General features: G+C 45.6%; 1 protein-coding gene across 2 annotated transcripts in view; it reads left to right on the top strand.

Moving 5' to 3' along the window:
* Positions 1–18,636, top strand: part of ARID1A (AT-rich interaction domain 1A) — a 69,772-nt gene that overhangs the window by 40,055 nt on the left and 11,081 nt on the right. For both annotated transcript variants that reach the window (XM_014784015.2, XM_087446498.1), the window contains exons 5-11: positions 10,941–11,181; positions 11,443–11,532; positions 12,085–12,252; positions 12,958–13,270; positions 14,390–14,535; positions 14,631–14,740; positions 15,946–16,155. In XM_014784015.2, coding sequence (XP_014639501.1) covers positions 10,941–11,181; positions 11,443–11,532; positions 12,085–12,252; positions 12,958–13,270; positions 14,390–14,535; positions 14,631–14,740; positions 15,946–16,155 — 1,278 coding nt within the window. The remainder of the gene's footprint in view (positions 1–10,940; positions 11,182–11,442; positions 11,533–12,084; positions 12,253–12,957; positions 13,271–14,389; positions 14,536–14,630; positions 14,741–15,945; positions 16,156–18,636) is intronic.

Here is an 18,636-nt window from a genome sequence, read left to right as displayed (position 1 = left end):
TCTGTTCCTCCAAACTTGGTCCAGAGGGGAGGACCCCTAGGGGTATGGAGCTGTGTTAACATACCTGATAAATCAAGCATAGAATTAGCTCTATTGTCTTTTTCTTTTGTTTCTAAGATATTTGGTGTTCTACCTCAAAGTTGTGATGAAAGCGGTACGTGATCTAGTGCTGTCCCTTGGGGGACCAGTGCCTGATCTCTTGCTCCGTCTGCTTCCGTGGCCTGAACCTATTTCATTTTCCCCACTTGGTGTCAGCATGGAATTGGCTGGTATTGTGACATAATCACTGGTTGCCATGAGGCAGAGCTCACTTCCAAGCCACCAGCTTGCTTCCCATTTGACCTTTCCCAAGGAAGCTAAGAAGCCATGCCTTGTTGAAGGTGGGAACTAAAGGTGGAAGGCTCAAGCTGAGAGTCAGCGAACCTGTCCCTTAAGGCCAGCTTTGATATGGGAAGAATACTGAATATTGTTTACTGAAATGAGTGAGGGTAATTTTCTGACATTTTGAGGAAAATAGGAGAGAAACCAAGTTCCAAATGAAAGGGATCAGTGTTTAGAAGAACTGTTATCAAGAATATTTGTTTTTTTCCCCTTTGTCTTCTACTTTTACAACTTGACTCTGTCTCACCGTTATGTTCAGAGTTGGTCTTTTAGGTTTAAAGGCTTTTGGGATTGATGGCTGTCTTTTCTGGTTTAAGATTCTATCTATTCTCCACTCTCAAATCTGTTTCTTTTACCCCCTCCCCCAGAATCTTGGGATTTTATCTGGACCGGTAGGCCATGGTAGGGAAGACCACTGGCGAATACAAATTTAGGGCTTTAAATACCAAACCAGGGACGCCATGTAGCCCTTAGACCTTGGTCTTAGCTGTGTTCAGCACAGTGCCGACTTTGCCTTCCCTAGTTGTGTACGTTACATCCTTGCTTGCTTGTTGGTTGCTGTAATTCTGAGGAGCAGCCAGATGAGGTGGAAGCCTAATTACACTTCTCATACCTAGAACTTTGCTTTCTTTTCCATGTTCTTTCTTCTCACCTTTTTCCTGCCCTCTTTGCTCAAGTTCTAGGATTCAAGCTGATGATCATGATGGAACAAGGTCTGTGTGGTTGGCCTTCCTAACAGGGAATGCTTGACTTGGAGAAAGTAGGGAGTTCATAATTTCTTTGCCTTCTCTAGCTTTACAGTGTTCCTTTCCTGCTGGGATTAGAACAGCCCTATTCCATAAATATGCATTGTTCTTGACTGCTCTAACTCAGGCCCAGCTCTGACCCAGTTTCATTTTTTTCAGATTTGAGTCTGTTAGCTAGTGACCCTTAAAACTCTGTACATTTTGGGGAAAGAGGTGGTTTCTTACTAGATAAGACATTCTCTCCTGGCCCAGGTGAGGAGCCTTTATAGGGGAGCAGTGTGTGTTGGAAGGCTGGTTATACAGGCCTGGTGGGGACTGTGACAAACAAGAAAGCAAGGTTTCAACCAATTAGTGCCCAATGGGAGTTCTAGGATCCATTTTTTTTCCACAAGTTGGGAACCTGGATTTTTTAATGTAAAATCTCTGAATTCTTAAAAGGGTCTGCATGGGAGTGTTGGGCAATAGATTAAAAGGTCCTCTGGGGCCTGTAGGTCAGTCCCTGCAGCTTCTTGTGGACTCCCCATGTAGCTTTGGCTTCCTTGGAACTGGTGCTTAGAATTTCTCCAGGGTGGGGTCCAGCTTTGGGGAGCACTGTCTATGCATTGCCAACTCTCATTGTGTTTGGTGTTTGTTTTATTGGTTTGGGGAGGGGGAAGTGCAGGGGAGATGTGGAGCAGAAGCACTCAGTGTGATTAAACCTCTAGCCGAGCAGATCTGTGGGAGCAGAATATCGACCCCTGGAAAATCAATGGCTGCTGCAGTGGCCGAGCTGCTGTTTGCAGGGGCTCCCACTGCAGGAATGCAGTCAGCCCAACAGTCTGTCTTCTCTCCCTTTTTCACCTCAGCAACGCCCTCAGCCTCCACCCAAAGGGTCAGACCCACCTCAAGAGATTTTGCTGAGGTGGATTAGAACAGCAGGTTCTTGTATTTTTGTAATTAGATTGAAATTTCTCCAGTGACACAGAGCCCCGCCTCCCGCCAGCCTCCTTTCCAGCCGTTCCTGCCATGCACTGCGGTTCTATCAAGAGCTCTTACCCAAGTGGCCAAGGCCCATTCGGGGTTGTGCTTTACAGTTTTAGACAGGAGAGTCAGTTCCCTTGATGCCAGCACCTAAGAGTCCCGCCCTCACTGTGGAGGTCTAGAGTTCAGGTACAGGGTTAGAGTGGGGAAATGAAGACTAAAGGGAAGAGCGAGGACTAATAGAGATTGGGTCTAAAGAGGATGCTTTTGAGTAGATTATTCATTGAGCAACATTTATCAAGCATTTTGTCTTTTGTGTGCCTGGCATTTTTCTGGTCACTAATAATCTAGGAGAATATAGCCTGGTCTTGCTCTGGTCCCACAGTCTAGTGGGGAAACAGGCGGACTAAGGACAGTGCCATCAGTCCTGTAACACTGGGTTTAGAGTAGCCATGGACAGTGTGATGAGAGTGAGAGGCCAGGGAAGTTGTACTATGGCTGTGGGGGCTTTGCCCCCTACAAAGCTGTTCTGTCTTTTAAGTTCCCAAGGCAAAAATGATTTTAGTCTATAGTTGCTGCGCCTATACTGCGACTTTAAGCAATTGGGCTTCCCACCCAGTTCTCTTTGGTGGCTGGGAAATGGGTCACCCTGCTGTGTTAGAAGAGAACTCTGTTGCCCCACTGTTGGAGCATGGCTGGACAGGGTGTTGAATCTTGTTTGGCTTCTACCCGGAAAGAAGCTTTCCCATCTTGTAGTTTGGGGAATGGGGCCCCTAAACAAGGCTCAACTGTCCTGCAGTTTGGAAGGGTGGCTGCGGGGCTGGGTGAGGAAAGTGTAAGGGTTTGAAATTGCCTGAGATGAGGCCACCTACAGGCCAGGGATGTTTTGACTTCTCTCTCTGGGCCACACCCTAGTGCTTGATAATAGGATTAGAGCACATTCAGTATAAATACCTGCAAGACCAGATACCTACCTTCATGGGACTTAACTTCCTACGTATCTCCCTAGATTCTAAGCCATTCTCTCCTCCTCCCTTCCCCTGTACATATTAAGTACGCTTATAAGGACCCAGAGGTGAGAAAAAGTACTATACCCTTCAGTGTAGAGAAAGTAGGTTTAAGTTAAGAGAGTTATAGGTGAAAGGGCTGATTTGAAATAAACCATGAAAGAAGGTTTAGAAAGGAAGAGCGATTTATAGGAAGAGTGGCTAGGAAAGAGGAGAACATGTACCATTGTAGACTTGTAGAGATGGATTATCTAGTTTTAGTCTTTCCTTCTACAGAGGAGCTGAGTAAGGCCTAGTGAGGTTAGCCTATTAGAGTCGTGTAGCTAATCACCCAGCATGTCCAGAGACAGGTTGTTGCCTGACCTCGTTTGGAGCATGGAGCCTAGCCTTTGATGGTCGCAAGCTTCCACCTTATGGTGGAAAGAGTACAGGCTTTGGAGTCAAAGAAATATGGGTTTGAATCCCCAGATTTTTGCTTTAATAGCTCTCTGTCCTTGGGCAAGTCATTTAACTTCTGAGCTTCCTGCTTCTTTGTTAAAAATGGGGATGGGGGGCCGGCCTGGTGGCTTAGCAGTTGAGTGCGTGCGATCCGCTACTGGCAGCCCAGGTTCGGATCCTGGGCGCGCAGCAACCCGCTGCTTGTCCGGCCATGCTGAGGCGGCGTCACACATACAGCAACTAGAAGGATGTGCAACTATGACATACAACTATCTACTGGGGCTTTGGGGAGAAAAAGGGGAAAAAAGGAGGAGGATTGGCATGGATGTTAGCTCAGGGCTGATCTTCCTCACCAAAAAAAAAAAAAAAAATGGGGGTGATACCTACATCAGAAGACAATTGTGAGAATTAAGTAAGAGTCAACCATGTACCTTAGGATTGAACACATGATAGTCACATTTTCCTGTCAGTTCTGCTTTCCTTCAGGAGAGAGAGACAAAGGGACTTGCTGTATTCCTCTTTCCAGCATTCTTTGAATTTGGAGATTTGGTCTCCTAGAGCTTTATTTATGAATTCTGACGTGTGTATATAGGGGATTTCCTCTTGGAGATGAGTCCCTGAAAAGCATTCTGGAGACAAGAAGAGTCTGACCCTTCTCTGGTGTACATTCCCAATCAGGCAGCCAGAAGAAACCAGGAAGAAATGATCCATTATCCCCAGAACAATAAATTATTGTGGAAAAAGAGAAGAGGGAGTTTGGTGAGGGGTTTTTGGAAACTTGGGATGGAGGGTTAGGAAATAGAGTTCTCTGAGCCTTTCCTGGAGCAATTTCTGCTATTCCAAACAGTGAGTGTAGTCCAGGCAGGAGACGGTGCTTGGTCCTAAGCTAAAAGGATAGTGTCAGCCTCTGCATCTTTTCTTTCCCCTTCTCACCACCTGCTTAACCCCTGACTTGGAATTACTACCAGCAGTAGGAGGCAGCCTGTTCTGTGTGTTGATCCGTTCTTGGCATTTCAGCCAGCACTAGCTAGCCTGCTCTCTAGGCAGGAATGGCAGTTAATCTGTTGGACTGAGACCACTCATTGGAATAACAGTGCAGCAGTTCTGTAACTCTGGAGTCCCTACCTGTCTGGGATGGGTCAGATCACCCTTCCTTCCATTTAGCCAAGACTGAGGAGAAAAAAGACAGAAACGTTATCATACTGGATATTTTTTAGAAGTGCTTGATAGAAGCAGCCTCTTCTCCCCAGCCCTTGACAAATACGTTGCTTAAAGAAGGCTTTATGAAAAACCAGGTCTCTCAAAAACTTATCTGCCTTAAGTAGTTCCTACGTTTGTGTTACTCCTTTTTCCTTGAAGTTTGCCAAAGCTGTTGCCTCCTTTCCTACTATCTGCCTTTCTTCACAGGTTAGGTTTCCTAGCCTCTCTGTCGTCTTCATGATTTCCTCGCATTCTCCAGCATGAGAACAGCCTCCTGCCATGGCCATGGATCTGTTAGGTGAGGGTAGGGGAAAAACACTTGACAAATTGCTAGTACAGATTTGGTCATTTCAGGCTGTGCATTTGGACTTTTTTCATTCAAGGATTGTCATCTAAGTGGGTATGGCTCAGTTGTCCCACCACAGACAGACAGACACAGGCACACTTAACTACAGGCATGTATATAAGATTTACCTGGTTCTATTGGTGAGTGATTTCCTTGCCAGTAGTCAGCACAACTTTGCAAAAGCTCTTCACAACCGAAAGAATATGAGAACTCTGTCTGGGGGTTAACAAAAGCTGCATTTCTTAAGGATTCAGCCCGATTTATGAGAAAACCCTGAATCTGAGCATTGCCATGAGCCTGTTCTTTAGGCTTGCCTGTTGATGTTATTTAATCTGCTCAGCAAAATGAACTGATGTCATCCTCATAAGGCTCTGTTAGGAGATCGTTTAAACCCCCCTCCTCTAACCCTGATCTGGTATCTTCCTGCTTGAAAATGTACTTCATCAGGCAGCCAATTCATGTTAGAACTTGCAGCCCTTCCTTTGAGAGCACTAGAAAAAACCCTCCCCACAGCCCCAGTGAGGTAGGGACTGTGTGATTTCGGGCATGGTTTTGTTGTGGTGTGAAGAGAAGGTGTTAGCTGCTGAGTTCTGTTTGTCAGCAGAGCCTGACAAACCCATGCTGGCACTCGCTGGGGCTGGGCAACCAATCACAGCTGGAACGGTTATCGTCATGGAGTCCCTATGGGCTTCCTCTATCAGGTCACATCCCAAAATAACATTGGGCAGTATTTCAAGTGAAGAAACGAAGGCTTTCGGGGCTGTAGCCAGCCTGGAGTGTGAGATTCTGTGTGAAATAGTTGGACCTGTTCCAGCGCTTTTGATCTGCATGGTAGATGAGCAATAAAATGCGTGAAACACGTTGGAAACACGTGAGGAAATTCTCCCTGGGCCCTGCTGCTTCCTTGGAACTGGCAGGGCACTGAGTGGGCTGTTCCTCACTCCCATCTCTTAGCAGGATTATGCTCAGAGGAGAGCAAACCTGGAAAAAGAGATCTTTCCATGTAAGGGGCATTACTACAATTCTTTCAGCAGTCCTCCCAGAAGGTACCTCTTAGATGGGCCGTTTTGGGAAAACTGAGAACCTGAGTCCTGAAATGCTAAAGGCAGCCCCCACCAGGGAGAATAGGGGCTTGCATTGATTGAACTTTGTCTGCATGATAAGTGTGTTGTGGAAAGCTGAACTTGTTAGGCACATTGAGGTCTGACTCAACAACCAGACATCCAGCTCTTTGTGGAACAAAAGACCTGAAAAACTGGCTTTTTGTAGGGTAGAAAGCAAAGGTGTGTCCTGTGCAATAAAAGGACTTGGAGTTCAGAGCAATATCTGTTCATGTAGATAGAGAGGGGAGACTTCTTTTGGAGTCTTCTGCCCTTACCACTCCTCCCATTTCCCAATAAAAACGTTTACTGTGATTAGCCACTGGGACTGATGGGTGTCTTACATCTTATACTGCTTGTGTGTTGTCATATGTCTTGTTCCAGGGCATTGCTGCTGTATTGCATATTCCATATGGTCCTGACCATATGGTGCCAGTGGAGTTTCATGCTTATGCCCCAGGGGTGTCACAAACTCAAATTTGTCCAGTCCTCATAGTAAAGTGAGAAAACCAAAGCCCAGCTCGTTGCCAGCTTGCCCAAGGTCATAACTGATAAGTACCAAGAGCTGGGCCTTGGTCTCCTAACTCAAGGGTGTGGTGCTTTTTCCTCAGTCATTGTAGTATCACAGCATAATGGAGAGAGAAAAAACATATACTTTGGGGTTCTGCAGATCTGAGTTCAGAATCTAGTTTCTGCCACTTAACTTGCTGGATGACTTGGGCACATAAGCCAATCTCTCTGAGCATCAGCTTGCTCATCTTTAACATGTTAGTGGTGGAAGTACCTACTTCCAAGAATTGTAGAAAATTAAGTAACTCCATAAAGTGCCTGGTACATCGTAGATGCTCAAATAGTAGTTATTGTTAATGTTAATATAAATTGTCTCTCCTTTCCTATGCTAACATTCTGGTTAGTTTTTGTGTCTTTTTTTAATCAACTACCCCCATAATGACCAGTTGCCATCTGATGAAAATGACAGTTTGAGAGATTGGCCTCAAACCAACCAAATCAGAGAGATAAGAAGATTAATGCTGCTTCCTTCCCCAATATTATTCTGTGCCCCAGGCATCCCAGCCCACGTGGGGCTGCTTTTGACAGTGGTTTATTTAGCACGTTTTCTCCAGGGAGCTCAGGGCATTTTACCAAAACTGACAGCTCTCCTCAGAGTGTCTCTGTGAAGGAAGCCACCACATTGCCACCACAGATGCCTCCAGAGTCCTGAGAGCCCAGCCCCAGGGGCTGCCAGTGATTTCTTCAGGCTCCTGGGATCCCTCAGCTGGACTAGGACATTCACTTGTGGATCTCTGGAGAGCCTGGTTTTTAACAGAATTGTGGCTGAAGGAGCATCTGCAGGCCCTGCCCTGACCCTATAGCAGTGGTTGGTGGGTTGTTGTTGGTTTTTTTGTTGTTGTTGAGGTGTAATTGACATCAACATTATATTAGTTTCAGATGTACAACATAATGATTTGATGTTTTACATATTGCAAAATGATCACAATAAATCTAGTTAACATTTGTCCCCATATATAGATACAGAATTTTTTTTCTTGTGATAAGAACTTTCGATTTACTCTCTTAGCAACTTTCAAATATGCATTACGGTATTATTAACTTTAGTCACCATGCTGTACGTTACATCTCCATGATTTATTTATTTTATAATGGAAGTTTGTACTTTTTGACTCCCTTCACCCATTTTGCCCACTCCACATACATAAACCCACCACATTTTCTTTATCCATTCATCCTTTGACGGACAGTTAGGTCATTTCCGTATCTTGGCCATTGTAAATAATGCTGCAGTGAACATGGGGTGCACATATCTTTTTGAGTTAGTGTTTTCATTTTCTTTGGATAAATACCCAGAGGTGGAATTGCTGGATTATATGGTAGTTCTATTTTTAATTTTTTGAGAAAACTCCATATTGTTTTCCATAGTGACTGCACCAATTTACATTCCCCCCAGCAGTGCACAAGAGTTCCCTTTTCTCCACATCCTCGCCAATGCTTATTGTTTCTTGTCTTTTTGATAATAGCCATTCCAGCAGGTGAGGTGACATCTCTTTATGGTTTTGATTTGCATTTCCCTGATAATTAGTCATATTGAGCATCATCCGTTTTTTTTCTTTTTTAACTTCTCACTTCCTCAGAAGGTCTCCGATTAATATATCTCAAATTAAAAAAGGATTTAGAGCAGAAGGGAACTTTGGCTTTACCTATACTATCTGAACGGTTTTTACCATGAAAATGTTCATGTTTTACATGTTTGTTTATTTTTTTGTGAGGAAGATCAGCCCTGAGCTAACATCTGATGCCAATCCTCTTCTTCTTTGCCGAGGAAGATTGGCCCTGAGCTAACATCTGTGCCTATCTTCCTCTACTTTTTATATGGGACGCCACCACGGCATGGCATGACAAGCAGTGTGTCGGTGCGCACCTGGGATCTGAACCCGCAAACCCCGGGCCGCCAAAGTGGAACGCGCGCACTTAACCACTTGCGCCACCAGGCTGGCCCCTACCTGTGTAATTAAAGACAAAAATGTTGAAAACACTTAGTTTTTCAAAGCCATTTGAATAGAGCCAAGTTCTTGTCTTGTGGGTGGACATTTGATTCCTGTTTACCAAAATACGCTCATTTCTTTTTCTTGTAAACAATTAGCTCTTATTAACCAGAAACTAGCGGTTTGATAAGGAATGGAGACTGTAGGAAGGAATGCTGAGGGAGCCTACTGGTCCCTAAAACAGAGCATTGGGCTGTAGTTTCAGTTACAGACCTGGGCTTAACAAGTGGCTTTCAAGATCTTTTCTGGCCTCCACAGTTGGCTCCTCTTGTCATCTTGCTATCTCTTTGAGTTTACTCTCCTTGGCTCTAGAGGTCAGATGTCCCTGCTATAGCTTAGCCCTCAACATGCTCCTCTCTTGTGTTAAACCCGGGGCTCCTTGTAGCTCCAGAGACTTTAGTCCTTAGAGAGGGAAGAGGCCTTTTGCTGTTACCTAGAGGAGGGCTTCTTGAGTTCCCCTCCACACTGGGACTAATTCTAATTGCATTTTTAAAGCATGCTATGGTGTACTAGGTCTGCTTCTTGTAGGAAAGCAAGCATTTTCTGACTTCTCAGCTAACACTGAGAGCTGGGCACAGACACAACTGCGCACCTGCCTGCCTTGCCTTCAGGGCAAGCTTTGTTTCCATAGAACTCAGCAGAAATGCTCCCAGCCTAGTGAAGTAACAACTGCCTAGTGAAGTAACAACTGGTTTGCAGAAGGTGGAACCAACTTGGATACTTGGAGGAGAACCCAACAGGTCCCCTCTGACCTCCAATGTTATTGTCAGACTCTACGGTCAGAGTCACCTCGAACTGATCTTTCCAAGGTGAGCTTGTTGTGGGAATAGGAATAGACTAAAATCAGGCCGTTTTGGATCTCCTTCGTCTTCAGATATATGTCTCTTTAAGAGAACTCTTTTTTAAACCATTGGAGTATTAGGGTTTTCTCAGACCTGAGCCCATACCCAAAGCTGTCATCCTTTCTTCAGGGTGCAGTTAGTTCCCAGCCTGAAGTTAATTTGTGGTGTTAAGCTGGTGATATTGCTAAAGAATGAACATGGGGCTGAGGGTGCATTTCCTGGGGTGAATATTTTTCACATTGAGCTCCTGATTGCTAATCTTAGAGTTCGCTAACCTAGAGTGAACTTTTTACTGATTGATTCAAGACAAACAAAGCCCCCAAATAAACACCAAGTTCTCATTGAAAAACTTAAAGTTAGGAAAAAAGGCTGGGTTTGTTCAGTAGGTAAACGTTTGTTCATCCCTGTTGTGGGCCAGGTGTTAGGAATACATTATAGTCCCAGACCTTATTTGCAGTTAAGGAATTGTCTTTCCTGTGCAATATATCCCTTTTCTACCTCCTACCCCTTATGTTTTAAAGTGTGGTAACTTGAAGTGAGTCCTTGGTAAATGTAGGTTATAATAATGTGACAGAGAGGGGATCTGTGAACCTTGCTCAAACCTAACGTTCTCTTGTAGCTCCTGGTGCCATCCTGGGAGTGTTTTGTAAAGTTTCCCCATTGGAAAAGAACTAATGGCTCACTAAAAGAGCTGTTCTCTTATGACTGTAGAACTTGGGGCTGGGAAAGAAGATGAAAGTATTAGATCTGCTTCTGGTGGATAGAACAGAGGTCAGCAAACTATAGCTTGTGGGCCAGTTACTTGTTTTTATAAAGTTTTATTAGAACACAGTCACATCCATTTGTTTATGTATTGTCTGTGACTGCTTTTGCACTACAGTGGCAGAGTTGAGTAGCGACAAAGACTATATGGCCTGCAAAATCTAAAGTATTTTCTATCTGGCCCTTAATAGAGGTTTGCTATATATAAACTATAACATCATGATTACATTATGTGTGCAGTGTGTTTGCTCTTGGTTGTTTAAGGAAAATGTTAATCATTTAGTAGGATTATTGAAAGAAGAATCTTTCTGGGGCCGGCCCCGTGGCGTAGCGTTTAAGTGCACACGCTCCGCTGCTGGCGGCCCGGGTTTGGATCCTGGGCGTGCACCAATGCACCACTTGTCAGGCCATGCTGTGGCGGCGTCCCATATAAAGTGGAGGAAGATGGACACGGATGTTAGCCCAGGGCCAGTCTTCCTCAGCAAAAAGAGGAGGATTGGCAAATGTTAGCTCAGGGCCGATCTTCCTCAAAAAAAAAAGAAAAAAGAGTCTTTCTGCCTAATATTGCTAATCCATGTCCTTGTATGTATGTTTCAGGATCTGTCTGGTTCAATAGATGATCTCCCCATGGGGACAGAAGGAGCTCTGAGCCCTGGAGTGAGCACATCAGGGATTTCCAGCAGCCAAGGAGAGCAGAGTAATCCAGCTCAGTCTCCTTTCTCTCCTCATACCTCCCCTCACCTGCCTGGCATCCGAGGCCCCTCCCCATCTCCTGTTGGCTCTCCCGCCAGTGTTGCTCAGTCTCGCTCAGGACCACTCTCGCCTGCTGCAGTGCCAGGTACCTTCAAGTGCTGGGCTTTGGGGAGAGGGAAGGGGGACTGGCCCCCAACCATGTCAGGGAGCCCCAGCCTTCCGCTGGCAGAGAAAGCATCTTTGGTTCATGTCTGCAAAGTTTCCCTCCAACATTTGAGGAAGGGAGATGGGAGCCCCTTGGCTGGATTTCTCTTCCCAGGAGTCATTTCCAGCTCTGAATTGACCTCCTAGTTAGAATTTCCAGGCTTAGCCATGATTGGCTTTCTTCTTTCTCTGTCTGGAGCAGGCAACCAGATGCCACCTCGGCCACCCAGTGGCCAGTCGGACAGCATCATGCATCCTTCCATGAACCAATCGAGCATTGCCCAAGATCGAGGTGAGAACCTGGGCTTTGAGGGGAGGGGTGGATGGCTAAGGCAGATACTTGGTTATCCTGTGCAATAACTTTTAGAGAACTGTATGACCATGAAGTTTAGGACAATCTCAGCAACAAATTATGAAGTTAGAGTGGGCGTGGCCATATTGGTGGCTCCAAAATTATGTGTATGTATGTGTCCCAGTCATTCTTTGCCTCTCAATAGTTGTGTTTTGATGGATTGCCTGCTATGTTGTGCCTTATTTGGTCAGCAAATACTGAAGACTCAGCATTGAATCTTTACCCTTTAAATTCTGTACCATTTTGTGTTTTGTCATTGCTGTTTGTCTTTTCAAACCCCCATTTAGTAGAAGCTGTTGGCATGCCCTGGTTAATGGCTATGTCACATTAGCGGGCGCCTAAAAGGGCACATAGTTATATAGCAAATAAGATGGAGATGTCATGCAAGTAGTTGCTAAAGAAAATGTAGATGGTAAAGTCCTAGGATAAGGGAAAGAGCATTGGTTCCCGTTGTACCAAGGTAATAACTATATGGACACTACCCACAAATAGGTTACATGCAGAGGAACCCCCAGATGCCCCAGTACAGTTCCCCCCAGCCTGGCTCAGCCTTATCTCCGCGTCAGCCTTCTGGAGGACAGATGCACACAGGCATGGGCTCCTACCAGCAGAACTCCATGGGGAGCTATGGTCCCCAGGGGAGTCAGTACGGCCCACAGGGTGAGTATACTACCCAGTTAGGAGTACACAGAGATGAGACAAGAACATAATTCCTTGTCTGATATGCTGCTATCTGGGTTGTAAGAGTAGGACTGTCCTTTGCCTTAAATCCACCAAGGCCAGACCCTAAAGTAGGGCAGGACTATCACCATGGGAAAGTCCTTGAATATCCCTGAGCCCCTGTTTCATCTGTAAAATGGGGATAAGGTGTTTAGCCCAAGACTGAGCACAGACACTTAATAGATGGTAATTACTGGTTATTAAAGTTATTTCTTAGTAAATTAGTCCTAATAGAATAGATCTTTGCTCAAAATCAGTTCTAGACATATCTAAAGCTGAATGTCTTGCACAGATCATGGGAGAGAAGGCAAGACGAGCGTGTAGAAAGGGGAGAATTCTGGGAGTTGAAGGGCCTGGATAGCAGCAAAGCCAGCCTGGCCTGCCAGCCAGCCTTTCTCTGTGCTGTGCTGTCTTTAAGATGAGGGGACAATTGAAGCCTGCCCTTATATGCTCCTGGTCCCCCCTTTCCTTTTTTTTTTTTCTCAATGGGGTAAAGGCTACCGTTAAGTTGGTCTCTTTCCAGACCAAATATTGAACGATTCCCATTGTTTGTTGTCTTGGAGTTTTACAGTTGAGTGATGTTAGTGAGGTACTGATGAGTCACTAACCAAGTCTCTGCATCTTCTCTCCTTCTTCCCCTCCCAGGAGGCTACCCCAGGCAGCCAAACTATAATGCCTTGCCCAACGCTAACTACCCCAGCGCAGGCATGGCTGGAAGCATGAACCCTATGGGTGCTGGAGGTCAGATGCATGGGCAGCCTGGCATCCCACCTTACGGCACACTTCCTCCAGGGAGAATGAGTCACGCCTCTATGGGCAACCGGCCTTATGGCCCTAACATGGCCAATATGCCACCTCAGGTTGGGTCAGGGATGTGTCCCCCACCAGGGGGCATGAACCGGAAAACTCAAGAAACTGCTGTCGCCATGCATGTTGCTGCCAACTCTATCCAAAACAGGTAAGGCCTGGGAAGTGAAGGTGGTGTCAGTGCAAGGAAATAAATTGTAGAGTCATTTAGGTCACTGAGCTACTTCTGGACCTAAACCATGTCATCTTGGTAAATGTCCATTTTACTGAAAGCTCTTTAGAAAACTAGATTTCCTCAATGAAAAACACAACAAAAGTGCTGATTCTTAAGCATCTTAGATATCAAATTTCACATGACCATATATCATCTGTAAAGAACTTTATAAAGCACAGGTTATTTTGATTAGTAAAATAAGTGTTTAGTTTCTTCATTTCTTCTGACAGTCTAGTTTCTTGGTTTCCAAAATGATTTTTAATGATGACTTGGATCTGTGGTATGAGAGGATGGTAGGGTTGTGGTTTGCCATTTCTCCTACTGTTCTGTGTGGTCCTGTGTGTTGACTCTGGTGCTCAAGTGCAGAAGGCTCATGTGATTGGTTTAATGACTTGAAGATTCATTTTTTCCTTGGCCACTGACTTCAGTGAATATGATTCTACTGTTTTTGAAGGTTCTGTCTGTGCACCCCATTGTTGGTGCCTGTAGTTCTTAAAGCGGCTCTTGCTTATTGGGATGTTGATGAACTGAGGTAGAATAGGGTGATTGACTGTAAAGAGATGGGTGTGGTAGTACTTCAGAATGATGGAAGCGCAAAATTTGCAGTAGGCCCATCAAGAAAGAATGCAAAGCCCCTCCAGGTGCTGTGCTGTAAGGGGTCCAGTTTGGTTGGGGTTTGACATGAGAAAGAGCGATAAAATTGAGCATTTAATCTAGGCCTTTTGCTATAGAGAGGGCCCTTAAATGGAAACACAGCTTGACTTTGGAGGTGCCTTAGAGGGAGACAGTACTTAAGAGATATAGGAAGGCTCCATTCTCAAGGAGGAGATCCTTTAAAATTGAGCTGTGGTTTCCTATTTGGAACTTGAACCCTCTTAGAACTTTTTGTGAGAGGTGGAAGATAAGACTGTCTAGGTCTGGTGGTGCATGGTTGTGCTTTTGGGGCCCCAGAAACTTTTTCCTTATAAGCCACACAACCCTATTTAGCTCAAGTCCAAATCTGAAAGCTCAGTGTTTCTAACTCTTGTCTTTCTCACTTACCTTCTTCTTCCTCAGGCCACCAGGCTACCCCAATATGAATCAAGGGGGCATGATGGGAACTGGACCTCCCTATGGACAAGGGATTAATAGTATGGCTGGCATGATCAACCCTCAGGGACCCCCATATCCCATGGGTGGCACCATGGCCAACAATTCAGCAGGTAAGTTCTAGTCATTGCTCACTCCAGAGAATTGTTCCAGAATGATCTTCATGTCACAAATCTGTTGGACTTGAGAATTTTTTCCTCTTTTATAGGGATGGCAGCCAGCCCAGAAATGATGGGCCTTGGGGACGTCAAGTTAACTCCAGCCACCAAAATGAACAACAAGGCAGATGGGACACCCAAGACAGAATCCAAATCCAAGGTAATGATTTATATCTTGACTCAACTTTCTGCCCCATCCTTTCAGTGATAGGAAGGAAAAAGAAAAGAGGATGACTAGACTCCAGCCTTTTATGACACCAACTAGATCGTCTTGGAAAAGGCTTCTGTCGCCTCTTCCTATCGTAAAGGTCCTGGGATAATAGCTCATTGAATTAGGTTTGAGTTAGCCTAAGGGGTCCCAATGTAAATAACATCATGTTCTCACAGCTCTCTCTTACGGAGGAAATGCCAGACCTGCAGTGTAGAATTCTTTGTACTGCCCTCTGTGAATCTGTGCCCCCATCCCATGCACTGATAGATGGTGTGTGCCATGGGCAGCTAGTTGCCCTTCTCTTCTTGGACCTTACTCAGAACAGTAGGAATGGTTGGTGCCCTGTGTTCTATAAAGGGGGAGATGAGGTGGGGTTTGGGTCCTTGGCCTCCCTGGAGGTTGGTTCTGAGTGTGCTGTCTGTTGGGCTATGTGTCAGTCTGGGGACCTACTCAGCATTTGAGTCATTTGAAACATTTCTGCCCTTTGTCATACCTCATTTTCCCTATCTTACAAAGTAGGGTAAATAAAAACCATAGGTGCCATCTCCTGGGGACCTTTACCTCTGGCTCCCAGACCGTTTTAAAAGCCATCCTCCCATCTTAAACAGGATAATATCCAAAGCTTTCAAGCAAGTGGGAAACTTTTCCTTTCTTGAGAGTAGAAAGAGTTTCTTTGCATTTTAGTCCAAGCCTTTGTCTCCAGATCACGTTTTGAGTTTCTCGAGTTCTTTGAAACAGTCTATAAAAGTGTGTCCAGTCTCCTGGGTAGTAGTGTGGGAGTAGTAGTGACATTGATGTCAGGTAGAACAAGGGTTTGACACTCAGCCCTGCTACTTAAAAGCTGTGAGATCTTAGGCATGGCCTTGTGCCTGCTTCCTTATCTTTTAAGAGAGGAATAATTTATAATACCTAGTATGTAAAGGCGTCTAGCACAGCACCCAATGCATAATATATAGTCAGTGTTCACTTCCTTCCTTTACAGGAAGACAGTCTGGCTCCCTTTTTGTCTTTCAACCTTGCAAAGGCAGGGCAGGTATTAGTGACCACCACAGAATAAGAAGCTTGACCACTGCCCTATTTAAGGGACTTCTGAGACCCTTAGTATAGGCTTTGAATCTGACTGGTTCCTATGAATCTTGACCTGCCCCTTCCAGAAATCCAGTTCTTCTACTACGACCAATGAGAAGATCACCAAGTTGTATGAGCTGGGTGGTGAACCTGAGAGGAAGATGTGGGTGGACCGTTATCTGGCCTTCACGGAGGAGAAAGCCATGGGCATGACAAATCTGCCTGCTGTGGGTAGGAAACCTCTGGACCTGTATCGCCTCTATGTGTCTGTGAAGGAGATTGGTGGATTGACTCAGGTTAGTGCCTGGCACTTGGCTTCCCCTGGGGTTTCAACAAGCCTCTCTCTAGGTACCCAGTGGCTTCACCTGGTGCCACACGTCCCACAGGGACATCACCCTCTCCTGCTCTATGAGTCACATACTGAAAGACTGGGTAGCACAGGGCTTCCAAAAGATAAGGCAAAGGCAGGAGGCTGAGATCTCCCTGAGTAGTAAGAAGTATTAGCATTAAGTTTACCATAGGATGGGCCGGCTCCGTGGCTTAGCGGTTAAGTGTGCGCGCTCTGATGCTGGCGGCCGGGGTTCGGATCCCGGGAGCGCCCCGAGGCACCACTTCTCCGTCCAACGTGAGGCCGAGTCCCACGTACAGCAACTAGAAGGATGTGAACCTATGACATGCAACTATCTACTGGGGCTTTGGGGGGAAAAAACTGAATAAATAAAATCTTTAAAAAAAAAAAAAAAAAAAAAAAAGTTTACCATAGGTCTAGGGTCCCCTTGGGGTGCAAACACAGGGAAAGTCTGTGGGCGTTCTGATTCCGCAGGAGGCAGTTAGGCATAGTAGACAAGGGCAAGGTTTGGAGAGATGGGCCTGGTTTTGAATTCTTTCTTAGCCACTTACAACAGATGTGACCTTAATCAAGGTGTATAACCACTCTGAGCCCTAATTTTTCTTATTTGTAAAGTAGGGACAGTATGTACTCTACTAGACTGTCAAAGCTTTCGGGGCAGGCCCGGTGTCTTAGCGGTTAAGTGCACGTGCTCCGCTACTGGCGGCCCGGGTTCAGATCCCAGGCACGCACCAACACACCGCTTGTTGGGCCATGCTGAGGCGGCGTCCCACATGCAGCAACTAGCAGGATGTGCAACTATGACATACAACTCTCTACTGGGGCTTTGGGGAGAAAAAGGGAAAAAAAAAAAGAAGAGGAAGATTGGCAATAGATGTTAGCTCAGGGCTGATCTTCCTCACCAAAAGTAAAAAAAGTAAAAAATAAACAAAGCTTTCAGCAAGATTTCTGCTACATAAATGGTCTGCAAGATGGTACAGGGACAGTCAGAGTAGTTGCTAACCCTTCCGTTCCAGGAATCTTCCAGTGGAGAGGGGATTTCAGGAGCTATTTAGTAGAAGTAGTTTATGTCTTGTTTTGGGTTTTTTTGGGGTTTTTTTTTTTTTGTTTTTTTTTGTGTGAGGAAGATCAGCCCTGAGCTAACATCCATGCCAATCCTCCTCTTTTTGCTGAGGAAGACTGGCCATAAGCTAACATCCGTGCCAATCTTCCTCCATTTTATGTGGAACGCCGCCACAGCATGGCCTGACAAGTAGTGTGTTGGTGTGCCCCTGGGATCCGAACCCGGGCCGCCAGCAGAGGAACGCATGCACTTACCCACTACGCCACGGGGCCGGCCCTGGAAGTAGTTTATGAAAGAAGAAGTGGGTGGAAATTGTGTTTAGTTACTCTGTGTGGGAGACTTAAGTGAATGGATTAATCTCTGCTGAAAACCTCTGAACTGAACGCCTACCTGAGCCCTGCCCCTGCCCTGGTACCTTACAGGTTTCTTTTACACTCAGCCCAGGATGCAAACAGCTGAGGCAACACTGGCACGCAGCACACTGTGCCTCACTAACTTTCCTCCTATGTGTGCTCTGTAGTCATCAGACCAGGAGCCTGCTGTTGGATCTGAGTTTGTGGCTGAGCTTAGGGTGAGGTGTGGCGGGGTGGGGCATATTCCAAACCTTCTAAATCAGAAGAGGAAAACAGCTGTCAGCAGCAGAAAAGAAAGTGATTGGAATGAAGCCAACCAACAGTCAGTTATGAATTCCTTCTCCTTTCAGGTTTTATTCCCCTCCCCCACAAAGGAAAACAAAACAAAACAAGACACGTGCACACCACCACATAACTGGCATGAGAAGCAAAGCCACAGCAGGCTTCTGAGATGACCCTGAATTTATTCCTGACTTTCTCCCTGGTATTGAGTTCTCATAGTCAGACCTCTCTTGCCTGTAGGGAAAGGGGTCATTGGGTTAGGTTTGGCATACTTGTGATTGGGTGGGCTTGGGGATTCACGGAACCCAAGATGAGATATAGAGGGAATCCCAAAGCCTAGGCCTGTCTTCTAGTTTGCAAAAGGATGCCCACCTTTTAGATGCGATGATGTAATTGAACTCTAAAGACAGTGAGAATTCATAGGAGAAAGAGTGCTGTTATAAGTTAGTTTGTGAAGGCTCCGAGAAGGTGAAGGATGAGTTCTCAGCTTTTCTCAAGGATTAGTAGGGTTTAGGTAGAGGGAGGGGCCCTTCCACTTGGCTGGTCCAGATGGCATGGAGATGAGAGAGAGTCTGGAATATACCCTACCAGCTCCATCTCCAACCTTTAAGACTCAGCTTACATGTTATCTGCTCTAGGAAGTGTTTCTTTTTTTTTTTTCTTCTGGTGAGGAAGATTGGCCCTGAGCTAACATCTGTGCCAATTTTCTGATGAGTGGTGTGTAGGTCCG

Source organism: Ceratotherium simum, chromosome 22, assembly GCF_057802395.1.
Source record: "Ceratotherium simum simum isolate JZ-2026a chromosome 22, ASM5780239v1, whole genome shotgun sequence".
NCBI classification, from domain to species: Eukaryota; Metazoa; Chordata; class Mammalia; order Perissodactyla; family Rhinocerotidae; genus Ceratotherium; species Ceratotherium simum.
This window is presented reverse-complemented; position numbering and strand designations above follow the sequence as displayed.